Genomic DNA, 13,781 nt, shown 5'->3' with positions numbered 1-13,781 from the left:
GTACTTAGATTGAAAGCAAACTAGAATTAGGCCGCCAATTTGTAAATGGCTTGACATTCAATCAAATTTGCCTTTTTAGAAAATAAGAAATGTATTTGAAATAGTCTCACAAGCTACAGACAGATGTTGCCAGTACCTATTTGTAAGTGCTGGCTTAATTATAATTACATTTTGAAACTGACAACACCGTAATGACGTAGTTATGTATTTACAGCTTAAAAACTATTTTAAGTTGCAATATGTTATAATGAAATATTTTGTTTCTATTTTTTTTTTCCTTTTTTATAGGATATATTTTTTATGCCATTTTATTTATTTACTTTTCTTTGTGTTTATTTTATTTAAGCGTAAATTGATGTATTTTTTGTTCAATATGAATTAGGTCACTTGATCTGAAATTATTTAAAAACAGATGACATTTCCTAATCAAGACTTTATTTCTTGGGGAACACAAGTTTATGTAAATAGATCAATATTTTCGTTTCAACTCTAGTTTAGCTGACTTTACTTGACCACCGAAACTACTAACAATGTCTTAAACGTGACAACCACTTTTATTAAGAGTCACAATTTATTTTGTAGATTTTAACTATCCGTGACAGCTTACTACTCACAAACTGTTGTACATTTGCTTGCTATTTGACCTTATATCCTAATGTTCAGAAACTCACTGTACCTACCGATAGACTATTATAAATATCGCTACATCTGCGTACCCGTTTCTCAAACTTTACCAAAGAACTAATACGGTGGTGTTGTCAGTTGGACTAGTAACTAGTAACGCTTCGATGCCTATGAAATATTATAGACGTAGACATACCTATTACAAGTAGGTTGACGCTCTCTTTAGATTCTAAACTTACTAGATTATAAAAGATATAAATGTGTAATTGTGCGAAGAAATTATTTTAATATATATATCAGGCCTATTATACAACCTGTTGAAAATATAGTTTAATTTGCTAAATCGTTTAATATATTTAGGGTAAGTAGGTCGCCTTGTTGCACGGGCGATTAGCGTTTGCTCATATTCTAAGTTAAATAGAACTAGTCCTAAGGTAACGACACGTTATTTTACATGTATGCACAATGTTAATTTCTTGAACTAAATGTTCAGAGCACAGACACAGAAGCCTAGAAGTTTATTATGTTCTCATGTTTCACAATAATATTCAGCTTCATCAGGAGCTCAAAAAAACGTGTCTGAAAACATTCACAGCTATTTGTAATGATGGTGTCAAGTGTCTGAACGAATAAGCCTGTAAGAAAATTATTATTTCCTTATCTGTCTTTACAAACCTTTTGTTTGTCTATTGTGTTTGGCAGCTAGTATTTTGACTTCATCATATCCGTCCTTTATATATTTACAAATTAACATCCCACCCATAGTTTATGTTGTGAAATGATCAGTCATTTTCAAGTACCTACTAAAATCTGTATTTCTGAAACAATTTGTATTATTGCACTCTCAATGTTAATAAAGGCATTTTTGTGTCACTGTGTGTATAAAAATTGTGTTTTGTGAAGCTCTTTCGCCAAATTAGTGTTGCAACTCTTAAACTATGTACACAAAAGTATAATTAAGCCCCGTCAATATTACAAAACCATTTTCCTCAGCCCGTAATTTGGAAAATACTGTAGAATTATTCTCAAGGCGACACTAATTCAGCGAAAGACCAAAAAGATCTGATTGGTGATCTTGTGTTCTTATAATGTTGCCCGATGCATTTCTAAGCTTTATTTTACTTGTTAACCATATATTGTAAGTTCAACTATTTAGTTAAAATCTTAAGAAACAAAGCAAGCGCCGAGCGAGGACACTAAATTAAGTATCGTAACTATATAAAAAATATAATTCTATGTCTATTCTATTGAGCTACGAGCGTTATTTCACTTATTGAAGAGTATGTGTTGGGAGCCAAGTTAGGGAATCTGCCCATGTATATTTAAATCTAATAAATTGTGTTGGATTCCTAAAAAAAAACTTTAATACAACCACATGATGTCTTCTATAGTTCGGCCATTCAGAGAATGCGTTCCTGACACGTCGCGATTGAACTGACGACGTAATAACATTCATTGATTTTATTGATATAATAATGTTGTTTTAATGCTCCTCGATTGTTAAAACGGTAAACAACCAGCAAAAATATTTTTATCGTAACTGCAACGCCATTGCAAAGTTACGTCGTCAGTTCAATCGCGACGTGTCAGGAACGCATTCTCTGAATGGCCGAACTATAGTAGTGGTATCCCGAATGTTACGTATTGGTTCACAAGGCTTAACATAATATTTTGCTTTGAAATATAGGCAAAACGCTGTATTATTTTTGTTTTTGATAATAACATACTGCCTACAATGATGCCCGTTAACCAAGCAAGTTTTAAAAATGAAAGTTTGGCGCATATTTCAGGTAAACAATACGATTTCAATAACAAGCCATTCATCCTAAAGTAGTTGAGCCTGAATTATGATTTTTCGTAAAGTAAAATAATCAAACTGGGATGTGCGTTTAGCTTTCTACGTGTTTTTGTTAAACGAACCTTCAAAGTTTAAAGCAATGCAATATTGTAATTTATTTATTAAAGAACCACAAATTGATATCTGGTTTTATTAATTTACTCCAAGTGACAGATAATTAGATCATTTATTTTATTAAAATTATAACAATTTTTAGCACTAAACAACATCCAAACTAATATTATAAATGCGAAAGTAACTCTGCCTATCTGTTTTTTCTTCACGCCTAAACTACTGAAGCGATTTGTGTGAAATTTGGTACAGACATAGTTTGGAACTTGAGAAAGGACGTAGGATAGTATACAAAAAAATGGATTATTAACACAACCGTTACCTTTACTTATTATTATTATTAAACGGTTTTATTTAGCTCACCCCGTTTGTTTTATTATTTATTCTTGGGTCAAATTTAGTAATTCAAATTTAAGTACCTTCCTGTTGTCAGATTGATCTGAAATTTGGTACACACCTTTAATTCCGATGACAATACAATATAATAATATCAATAACATTGTAAATTAATATGGCCGCCGGTACAAAATGGCGGATTTATATTATTTTTTCCACAACCCCCTCAATATGGGTATCAAATGAAAGGGCTACTCAAGTAGAATACTGTCAGCAACCCCAGCGGGGCCCAGCAGCGCCAAGGCCTGCCTGGGCTGCGGGATTGTTCGAAAGAGTTACCGTGGTCCTGGTACATAAAAGGCCTACGACGAAACACAACGATTTTTAGTCAGTAAGAGTCTGGCACTCCCTCACCGCTGCTGACCCATATATAGAATGAGGAATATTCGGTAGGCATTCTCATTAAATACTAAAATCTAGAAAATAAAAAATCGGTAAAAAAAACTTTTAAGTTAAACGGTTTTATCTAATGTGCACTGAAAACTAGAAAAAAAACTGTTACTTACCTATAAACCTACGTAGGTGGTCCCGGTCATATTAGACTAAAATAAAAACGTGGGGCTCTCTGAAATCTATACATATAATAAATCTGTAGAAAAGTAATTTTTGTACATTGAAGAAATTGGCAAAAAAAATAGCCAGCATGTTAAAGGATAACTAACAGAACCCATTTCCATCATTTTTGTCATTTTTGTCTGTTTATCTGTTTGTTTGTTCGGGATTCACGTAAAATCTACGAATTCAATGCAGACAATGCTTACATACAAAAATTCTACGTAACTTGGGGTATTACTTAGTTTTTGTTTCATCGAAATCGATTCACTCTATCAAAAGATATGATTAATTTTGTGAATTCAAGATGTAAAATATTACGACACGCAATCTGTTTGTCAAAACTGTACATTTGAATGTTGTACTTATATTAGTTGATCGGCCTATTATTAACCTTTACACAGAAAATCACACCTTCATAAGTATATTCGGAAGAAAAAAAAAATGAAAATAGTGTTTAGCCAAGGTTAAAGTAGCTCCATCTGTGGTAATCTGTGTTAAATAAAATACATAAAATTTGTCAAAGGAGCGAGGTGGTAAATGACAATAAATTACCATACATTCTTTATAGAGGATTATTATTTCAACAGATGGAGTTGTGTATGTGTATTTTCCGTAATTCACCATATTTTAACACGTAGTGTAATTTTTCGATAGACATTTCAATAGTGTTTGTCAGTTTGCCGAGCCACATCAAAATCCAATTATAATTATTACCTTGATGAAAGGAAAATAATAGTTCTCAGCCAAATTTAAAACGGTGCCATCTAAATTATTTTTTGAATATTATGTCAAAAATGATGACTTTAGTATAACAATTAATTATCATTTAAAGTTACAGATGGAGTTTATATCAGGATTTTTTCATAGACATAGTTTAGCTTATCTTCCACTAATGTGGTGGCCTTAAAACAAATTACTTTGAGTGAGTAGTATTAAGTAGACCTCCATTATTTTTTCTGATGCAAAATATGTTAACTTAATCCTAGAAGAAAGGAGTATCTGTCTCTCGCAAGCGCTGCTAAGCGTGAGGTAGGTAGGTAATGTAGGATTCTGTAGCTTTAAGAACAAGCCCAGATACAAAGTGCAGATAAGAAATGGGAGCTTTCTCGATTTAATACCATACACACGTAAAATGCTTTATGCGTCTGAAAACGTACAAAATGCGCGTCGCATACCAGAGACATGCTTACTTTCAACTTCTGATCGCAAATACACTGGTCACGATTACGAACAGTCTCAGTAAGACCCGAGCCAAGTCTAAAAAAACACCTTTTATATAAAACTACGTTTGATGTCATTCAATCACAAAGACAGAATTGTTCTCTGTTGCAAATCCTATCCACCTGTATCCTATCCTAATCCAGCATGCATTGCAGGTGTGCATTGCACAAAAACCAATGGTATCCTATTCGAGAAGTCAAAAGAGTCGACCTGCCAACGTCAGCTTCTGCGCTAAGCAAGTGTTCTTAATAGTACCATCAGAATTACATTCATCGTTGAATGAGGTGAATAAAATTTCAGAAACCACAATAACAGTAGGAGCCAAAGCATATGATCGCTTCATAGAGCTCTGATTGGCCCCAGGTGACCAAGTCAGGTCTGGGGCCCGATTCTCCTAAGTTAATAATGTCAAAATCGAATAGAAATCGAATCGCAATATGATCGTATTAGCAGTTTTAACCATATCGGGCATTCTGCTACTAATAAAAGACCAATCGTATTCGATTGACATTTGATTGGTGTGCGATTGGTCTGCTATTTTGGTGATTTTGGTCTACACGGTAGTTTGCTGTACAATCATTTTGCAATCGTTAATCATTTGCAGACAAAATTATTCATTATTGAATGACAGAAAAGGATAAAAACGTTTATTTCAAAGAAAAAATAGCGCAATGCCACATACGCTTCAATCGTAATCGAGTCGGGATTGGATATCAGTCGAATCGAGTCGAACGTGAATCGTATGACGCTTAAGTAAAATTAGGAGAATCGGGCCCCTGATTTGTTCGTTCATCAGATCTTTGAAAGCGTTTCGGTGGATACTTACTGTCGTCCTGGGTGACACAAAATATGGTATATAAACGTCCTCCGCAAGAGCGAAATTTTCCCGGTGTGCGGTAGTGACGCACAGTATACAACACTTATGTTCCTTTCGATTTGCTGGCTCCACCAAGAAATGACAAATTGCAAGCGTACATTTTGAAAATCTTGGCAAAACTGCAGGTTTCAAGTACCAAAACATGAAGTGGACTCTCACAGATACGTACATTTTGCCTATTCGTGAACTAATGCAAACATTTCGGTGGAGTCCCGGCTTAGGCCTCCCCCACATTAGGCGTGCGCGATCCTCGGGCGTGTGAGTAGCGCGGGCGTCGCGAGCACGCTGCATGAACGTCGCGTTTTGCTGCCCTGCGGCATTTACCTACAGCGCGCTCGCGGCGCGCACGCGCCGCTCTCCTTGACGTTTAACTGCTAAGGCGTTTAGCGGGCGGCGGGGATAGCAGGCGAAGGGGTAAGAACGCAACTCGAGCGCCGCGTGCTCGCCGCGAGCGCGTCGCTTGCACTCTTCACACATGCCGCAGGGCAGCAAAACGCGACGTTCATGCAGCGTGCTCGCGACGCCCGCGCTACTCACACGCCCGAGGATCGCGCACTCCTAATGTGGGGTCAGCCTTACCATAGTGAGTAAGTGCACAGAAAATCCCCGTCATACAAGTGTTTCTCCCCAGTAGTGAAACTATCCTACCCTATGCGCCTGCTGATGATGATGACTCATTTTATCATCCATCCAGCTATTCCCCAACTATGTTGGTGTTGGCTTCCAGTCACCGAATCTGTTTGAGTACCAATATTTTGCTTGGAGCGACTACCTATCTACCTATCTTCAATCCAGTCAACTACACAAGCCGATATCCATGGTAAGACTGACAGACTTTCTGGCTTCTGATTAGTCGCAGCAGCTGCAGAAAATGTACAAATGACAGCTTTGTCAGACTCAAAGCATATAGACATAGATTATAACTGTTTCCTGTGAAAATTACTTACGCACCATACGTAATAATTTTCCAAATTGGCTGACTAGATCCAGAGATATTCACAACGTCACAAACTTTACTTCTTTTGTTTAGATAAATGGTCACATCCACAACACAACCTTGATCAATGAATCTATGCGACTGCTAAGTGCTAATCCTAATTATACTGTCACGTGAAAGAATGCACCTACGGGATAAGTAGTATTTTGACTATTCTATATTGCCCACGCAGACGAAGTTGCGGGCAACAGCTAGTCCTACCTATGGCAAAGCATATCTTTATACTTTGGGAGATCGTGAGCTCGGCGTTCGCTGGTGAAGCCGCTACGGCTGATTATTGATTGTCAAAATCTCCAGTTACGATTATAGTAAGTCGATGCAATCCACACCTATATACCTCTAGAAGAAAGTATTACAGCAATAGTACGGTAATGGGCCCGCGTTTTTATTTTATATAGTCTAATATGACCGGGACCACCTACGTAGGATTATAAGTTTTTTTTGACGTGACAACGTCTTATAAATCGATGGAGCCGGCTGCACGCACGAAAAAACATGACTCATGCGGCGTTACCTCGCTCTGAGGCGTTACCTCGCTCAGAGGCGTTACCTCGCTCTGAGGCGTTCCATCGCACAATCGGCCTACGCGTTCGGCAGCGTTCGACATCTGTCTCTCTCCCACTTGAGTGAGCGATGCGCCCGCGTAAACAGCTGCTATTCAATAATATATTTACATATTTTCGTCAAGTATGAAGTGCAGTGAAAAGTGAATGTGGTGTAAATTGTTTATAGCAACGATAATTGCGACGATAAAGGTAATGATTCTTTCGATATTAAATATATGTTCAGTGATATATTGTCGAATATTCGTGCTTTCATAATTAAAATAAATAGCATCAGTCCGCTAGTGCAGCGATTGTAGGTTATGCTATAACAAAACTATAATAATAAGGTAATAGAACTATTTCACGATGAGTAAAAAACCAATTGCTTTACTATTCGATCGAAATAATTATGAAGCATAGCCAGTGTTGGGCAAAATGAAATCTAACTACTGATTACTAACTACAACTACATATTGTAGTTAGTAATCAAAACTGCAAATTACATTAAATAATCGTAAAAAGTAGTTAAAAAATTTGATTACTAACTACAAATTGTAGTTGCAATCACGATTACGAGATTACTTTTTATAACTACCTACACATTTTAAATAATCAATCGCGCGTTCATGTACTGACTTGTCGTTTGCTAGTTAAGTACAGTTACCGGCACGGAAGTCGAGCCCTGACTTTCACCTTCGCAGAAGTGATTTATTGGGTCCCTTTGGTGGTATGAAGGGAGCGCGGGGGCGGCGGTAAAGCGGTGATTGGCCCGCAGCGCATCGCGTCATAGCCGTCACTTGGGATTGGTTTTTAGCTGCGGTTGACGTACGTCAGGACGACGAAACACTTCGGGCCAATTTAATTGACACCAATTTTTATAAAATATATTTTTCTTTTCTTTTGACGTGACAACGTCTTATAAATCGATGGAGCCGGCTGCACGCACGAAAAAACATGACTCATGCGTCGTTACCTCGCTCTGAGGCGTTCCGTTTAAGGCTTGTAGGGCAAGCGAGAGCACGCAACGAGCGACAAAGAGGCACGATCGGCCTCCGCGTTCGGCAGCGTTCGACATCTGACGATCAATTTCTTATGACGTTGTCACGTTCGACTATCGTCAGTAAACCGACTTTACAGACAACCGTTTTTTATAAAATTAGCCTCAGACAAACTACGCGCGTAGCAGCGCTGATGTAGAGTACGCAATATTTGCGAGATGTCGACAGTGATGTGGGACCTGCAGGTGTTCGACGCGGAGGTGCTGGTGGCGCTGGAGGCGCGCGAGGCGCGGCTGGCGCTGGAGCGCGGCGAGGCGGAGCGCGCGTGGGCGGCGCGCTGCGGGCGCGACGCGGCGCCGCCCGACGTGCTCGCCGAGCGCGACGACTGGGGCGCCGCTACACGTAATACTTGCATACTTACTTACGTACGACTCCCAATAACAGGATTGCATTTAAGCAGTGCGTAAAAAAACCTAATGAGAACAAAACATATCTTCATCATTAGTACTTTTTCAGTTTTTTTTTTTCGCCCTAAAATTAGTAAAATATTACGCGCTTTGAGCTGCGCTCGCGTCAGTAAACGGGTTTCGCGTTGCCGCCTACTATGACGTGTCTGCTATGACGACTGTGACCATTCAATTGATAATTAAATAAACGTCTTTCGTTATTTTTTTACTAAAACACAAAAAATATATATACGTATCTATAAAACTTATTTAACTAGAAATTAGCAAAGTTTGCGCACTGAATAAAATGCAATTCTGTATATCAAGTGCACTACTAACACGTGTCTCCCTTCGCAGCGTCAGGTGTGTGGTGTGAGTGGGGCGGTAGTGCCTTGCCCCGGGTGTCGCTGCCGACGCTGGAGGTGGTGGCGTTCAGCCCGAGAGCCCCGCTACACCCGCCCGTGCCGCACCCCGCCGCTGTAGCTCTCGTGCTGCACAACCGGTATGTAATACGACATAGTATGTGCATAAACTTAATGTAGCCAACATGTAGAAATCATGTCAAAGTCAAATCATTTATTTCATTTATGCCTTTACATCGCATCGCATTCAATGTGACAAACATGTCATTCATAGTGACGTAGCGCCCGCTTTTGAGGTTAACGTATCAACCCAGATATATCTACACTTTGTGCAAAACCAGTTCTAGTACGGAACATATTTCCAAGCTGTGACCATTGAAGCACCGGCTGTACGCAGCCAGCTCGCGTCAATGGTCTGTCTTTCAAGATCAAACTGTGGTTAAAATAAGAAAAAAATTGTTTCTTCCAGCGAGTCTGACAACCCAGTGCCGCTGGACTCGGAGCTGTGCGCCGAGATACTGCGCAGTCTAGAGGACGCGCCCGACTGCGACGATAAACATGGTAATAATAAATCTGTCACATATTTAGCGCATGTTTAACAGCTTTCCTTTAAAAAATTATTATCTCTTCTTCCTGCTCTGTTCCCAATTTATTTGTGGTCGGCGCAAAACGTTTTCGGCATCCGTTCTTCTCTGTCAACTTTTCAAAAAATAAACATACTAAATATAGAAATTGTTATACAATTATTTTTTTTACTAGCTTCTGCCAGCGGTTTCACCCGCATCCCGTGGGAACTACTTCCCGTACATAAAAAGTAGCCTATAGCCTTCCTCTATAAATGGGCTATCTAACACTGAAAGAAATTTTCAAATCGGACCAGTAGTTCCTGGGCCGCGATTCTCCTAATTTTACTTAAGCGTCATACGATTCACGTTCGACTCGATTCGACTGAGATCCGATCCCGACTCGATTACGATTGAAGGGTATGTGGCATTCCGCTATTTTTTCTTTGAAATAAACGTTTTTATCCTTTTCTGTCATTCAATAATGAATCATTTTGTCTGCAAATGATTTACGATTGCAAAATGATTGTACAGCAAACTACCGTATGGACCAAAATCACCAAAATAGCAGACCAATCGCACACCAATCAAATGTCAATCGAATGCGATTGGTCTTTTATTAGTAGCAGAATGCCCGATATGGTTAAAACTGCTATTGCGATTCGATTTCTACTCGATTTTGACATTATTAACTTAGGAGAATCGGGCCCCTGAGATTAGCGCGTTCAAATAAACAAACAAACAAACTCTTCAGCTTTATAACATTAGTATAGATAACTCAATTTAGTACGATTTTATTTCGCGGAAACCATCTAGTCAACTATAAATGAGTATAATGGTGTATGTTACCGTGCCTCAGACTCGGTGGAGCGTTACCGCGGCGGCGGCAGCTCGGGCTCCAGCTCCGGCAGCGAGGGCTCGCCCGACGACGACGCGCACGACCTCGCGCCGCCGCCAGCGTTACCCACGCCTGACGACTCGCTCTGCAGGTATGTATCATGTGTATGTTACACTCAGACGACGACGCGCACGACCTCGCGCCGCCGCCAGCGTTACCCACGCCTGACGACTCGCTCTGCAGGTATGTATCATGTGTATGTTACACTCAGACGACGACGCGCACGACCTCGCGCCGCCGCCAGCGTTACCCACGCCTGACGACTCGCTCTGCAGGTATGTATCATGTGTATGTTACACTCAGACGACGACGCGCACGACCTCGCGCCGCCGCCAGCGTTACCCACGCCTGACGACTCGCTCTGCAGGTATGTATCATGTGTATGTTACACTCAGACGACGACGCGCACGACCTCGCGCCGCCGCCAGCGTTACCCACGCCTGACGACTCGCTCTGCAGGTATGTATCATGTGTATGTTACACTCAGACGACGACGCGCACGACCTCGCGCCGCCGCCAGCGTTACCCACGCCTGACGACTCGCTCTGCAGGTATGTATCATGTGTATGTTACACTCAGACGACGACGCGCACGACCTCGCGCCGCCGCCAGCGTTACCCACGCCTGACGACTCGCTCTGCAGGTATGTATCATGTGTATGTTACACTCAGACGACGACGCGCACGACCTCGCGCCGCCGCCAGCGTTACCCACGCCTGACGACTCGCTCTGCAGGTATGTATCATGTGTATGTTACACTCAGACGACGACGCGCACGACCTCGCGCCGCCGCCAGCGTTACCCACGCCTGACGACTCGCTCTGCAGGTATGTATCATGTGTATGTTACACTCAGACGACGACGCGCACGACCTCGCGCCGCCGCCAGCGTTACCCACGCCTGACGACTCGCTCTGCAGGTATGTATCATGTGTATGTTACACTCAGACGACGACGCGCACGACCTCGCGCCGCCGCCAGCGTTACCCACGCCTGACGACTCGCTCTGCAGGTATGTATCATGTGTATGTTACACTCAGACGACGACGCGCACGACCTCGCGCCGCCGCCAGCGTTACCCACGCCTGACGACTCGCTCTGCAGGTATGTATCATGTGTATGTTACACTCAGACGACGACGCGCACGACCTCGCGCCGCCGCCAGCGTTACCCACGCCTGACGACTCGCTCTGCAGGTATGTATCATGTGTATGTTACACTCAGACGACGACGCGCACGACCTCGCGCCGCCGCCAGCGTTACCCACGCCTGACGACTCGCTCTGCAGGTATGTATCATGTGTATGTTACACTCAGACGACGACGCGCACGACCTCGCGCCGCCGCCAGCGTTACCCACGCCTGACGACTCGCTCTGCAGGTATGTATCATGTGTATGTTACACTCAGACGAGGTGGGCAGGCTCTACATACAAATGGGTCAAACTGGGAACCTTTTCTATAGTCCGTCATTGTCCGTCAGGGTGGGCAGCGGCGCGATGTGTCGCTGGACGCTGACGGGGCGCGGCGTGCGGCTGCGCGCGGACCTGGCGTCGCCCGAGGACGTCACGCTCGACACCGAGCGGCACCACGGCACCTCCGTCTGAACACAGCCTTACACTACACACGCGTATGCCAGCTACGGCTGAACACAACCTACAGAATAACTCATTGTTATATTAAACGTGAACTTCAAAAAAAAAAAACACATTTGATCAAATTGAATGATGTTGCAAAACCACACATCATATCGACAAATAACCTTGTATAAAGACCAGACAAAAGATTTTAAGGTAGGTGAACAGCTCGGTATAAAAGATACTCGAATATCCATAATGACAGCATTCAAGTTACTGAACAAAATATGAAATTAAGGCTTCAAAAGAAATGTCCAATTAGTATTTGTTCCAAATTAACATATAGGGACATCTGCCCAAAAATGTAGAAAAGAACTTTACAGACGTTTTAATCATCCAAATACGTTCAAAAATGAATAAATGAATACAGGATTAGCTCTCTAGTTGCATCAACCATTTTGTTTAAATGATTATTACAATTTGGTATAGTGAGACGGTTTCACAAAAACATGTAATTATTCCTTTTTTTTTTTTCTTTAAAAGTTGCAGACTTGAGATTATTAGTTTAAGGTTTTTTTTTTATATGGACGATTTAATACGTAGTCTATAAGCAAGTACCGAAATCAATTTTGACAGATTTTTATGTTTATTATTTCAAATATTAATGTTAAATGTTGGCAGCTGAATTTTATTGTTATAAGTAAAGTTAAATCATAAACTTTTGAAGTGGTTCTTTCGATAAATATGATGACAGACAGACATGCACATTGCACATTTTGATAGTCCCTCGTTATTATTTTATTACCTCCCAGTGTAAAAAATAGGTAGTGATGTTAATATCCTAGGAAAGAGATTTTTCGCCTATATTTACTTCGTAAAAAAGTATCTGTAGCCATGAAAACGAAACAACTAACCTATACTGATTTTTAAATATACTTAAACGATATTTTCAAAACAATTAATAATTTTGTTCTTCTGTCAAAAATAAAAAAATAATAATTTTGAGTAAGATTAAAGATGGAGGGATTTGTAGTTAAGTGTCAATTAAAGTGTATCGATCTCAGACTGAGAATGAGTAAAGAAAATCTCAAATAACGCTACTCAAAATAAACTCAAAAACTACTAGGTAAGTATTACTATAATAAACTGACTGTCTAATGCCCGTTTTCACCAACAACCTCTTATCGTTTCCCTAACTAAGTGTCACTTAGAATAAGGGCTCCCCCTATACTTAAAGGTTATAAGGGACACCTAAACTTTGGTAAAAACGAAATTCGTATTAAGTGTTCCCTAAATGCTCTTAGGGGATCCCTAAATTTTGGTATTTGTTGGTGTAAATAGGAAAATAATAACGGGACAAGGGGTTTAGTTAATTTTGAGTAGCGGTATATAAAATAAATATATGAGAATTGTAGGAAGTTTATAAGCGCACAAATCGTGTCGGAGAGTATAAAGGTAATCGAATATAGTATTGTACACGGCGTCATGCTAAAATAATGTAGAATAACTCTATTTGGAAAATATTATGAGTATGTTTGAGTTAGTTTGTGTTGTAATGTAAATCGCTGGCAGCTAGGAGTGTTGTTGCAAAAATAAATATTTGATGTAAAACATTAATGAATATATCGATAACATGTGTACATCTCTCGGTGTACAATTTTTTTAAACATCGTATGTCAGCCATCTCACTCATAATTATTTCATTTTATATTTTCTGACGGTAACAAATGTATCTTTATGAGACACAAATCATCATTGAGAACGAGTAGTATTTTGTGTCGACAAAAGTCTACCTTTCCGCATTTAAACTTCTAAA

At 40.4% G+C, this 13,781-nt stretch overlaps 1 protein-coding gene across 2 annotated transcripts; it reads left to right on the top strand.

Moving 5' to 3' along the window:
* The first annotated feature begins 8,315 nt into the window (after nt 1–8,315).
* On the top strand, nt 8,316–13,096 carry LOC124633100. Of its 2 annotated transcripts, none has more exons than XR_006984702.1 (5): nt 8,316–8,524; nt 8,926–9,070; nt 9,400–9,491; nt 10,353–11,770; nt 11,872–12,003. XR_006984702.1 is itself a non-coding variant. In XM_047168195.1 (5 exons), the coding sequence occupies exons 1-5, from the start codon at nt 8,341–8,343 to the stop codon at nt 11,993–11,995; spliced, it is 675 nt and encodes a 224-aa protein (XP_047024151.1). In that variant the 5' UTR covers nt 8,316–8,340; the 3' UTR covers nt 11,996–13,096. The 2 variants fall into 2 exon arrangements, 1 of the variants encoding a protein (XP_047024151.1); XM_047168195.1 differs by having other exon boundaries at nt 10,353–10,482; nt 11,872–13,096.
* Nucleotides 13,097–13,781: the final 685 nt, after the last annotated feature.

The sequence above is a fragment of the Helicoverpa zea genome, chromosome 9 (genome assembly GCF_022581195.2).
Source record: "Helicoverpa zea isolate HzStark_Cry1AcR chromosome 9, ilHelZeax1.1, whole genome shotgun sequence".
Classification (NCBI taxonomy): domain Eukaryota; kingdom Metazoa; phylum Arthropoda; class Insecta; order Lepidoptera; family Noctuidae; genus Helicoverpa; species Helicoverpa zea.
The sequence above is the reverse complement of the archived record's forward strand: the minus strand, read 5'-3'. Positions and strand labels throughout refer to the sequence as shown.

Excerpts from the sequence above, each read along its gene's own strand:
- LOC124633100 (XM_047168195.1), top strand. The coding sequence starts at position 8,341 with ATGTCGACAGTGATGTGGGACCTGCAGGTGTTCGACGCGGAGGTGCTG. Across the intron at positions 8,525-8,925 it reads CGACTGGGGCGCCGCTACAC|CGTCAGGTGTGTGGTGTGAG; the intron begins GTAATACTTGCA and ends CTCCCTTCGCAG. Across the intron at positions 10,483-11,871 it reads CCTGACGACTCGCTCTGCAG|GGTGGGCAGCGGCGCGATGT; the intron begins GTATGTATCATG and ends ATTGTCCGTCAG.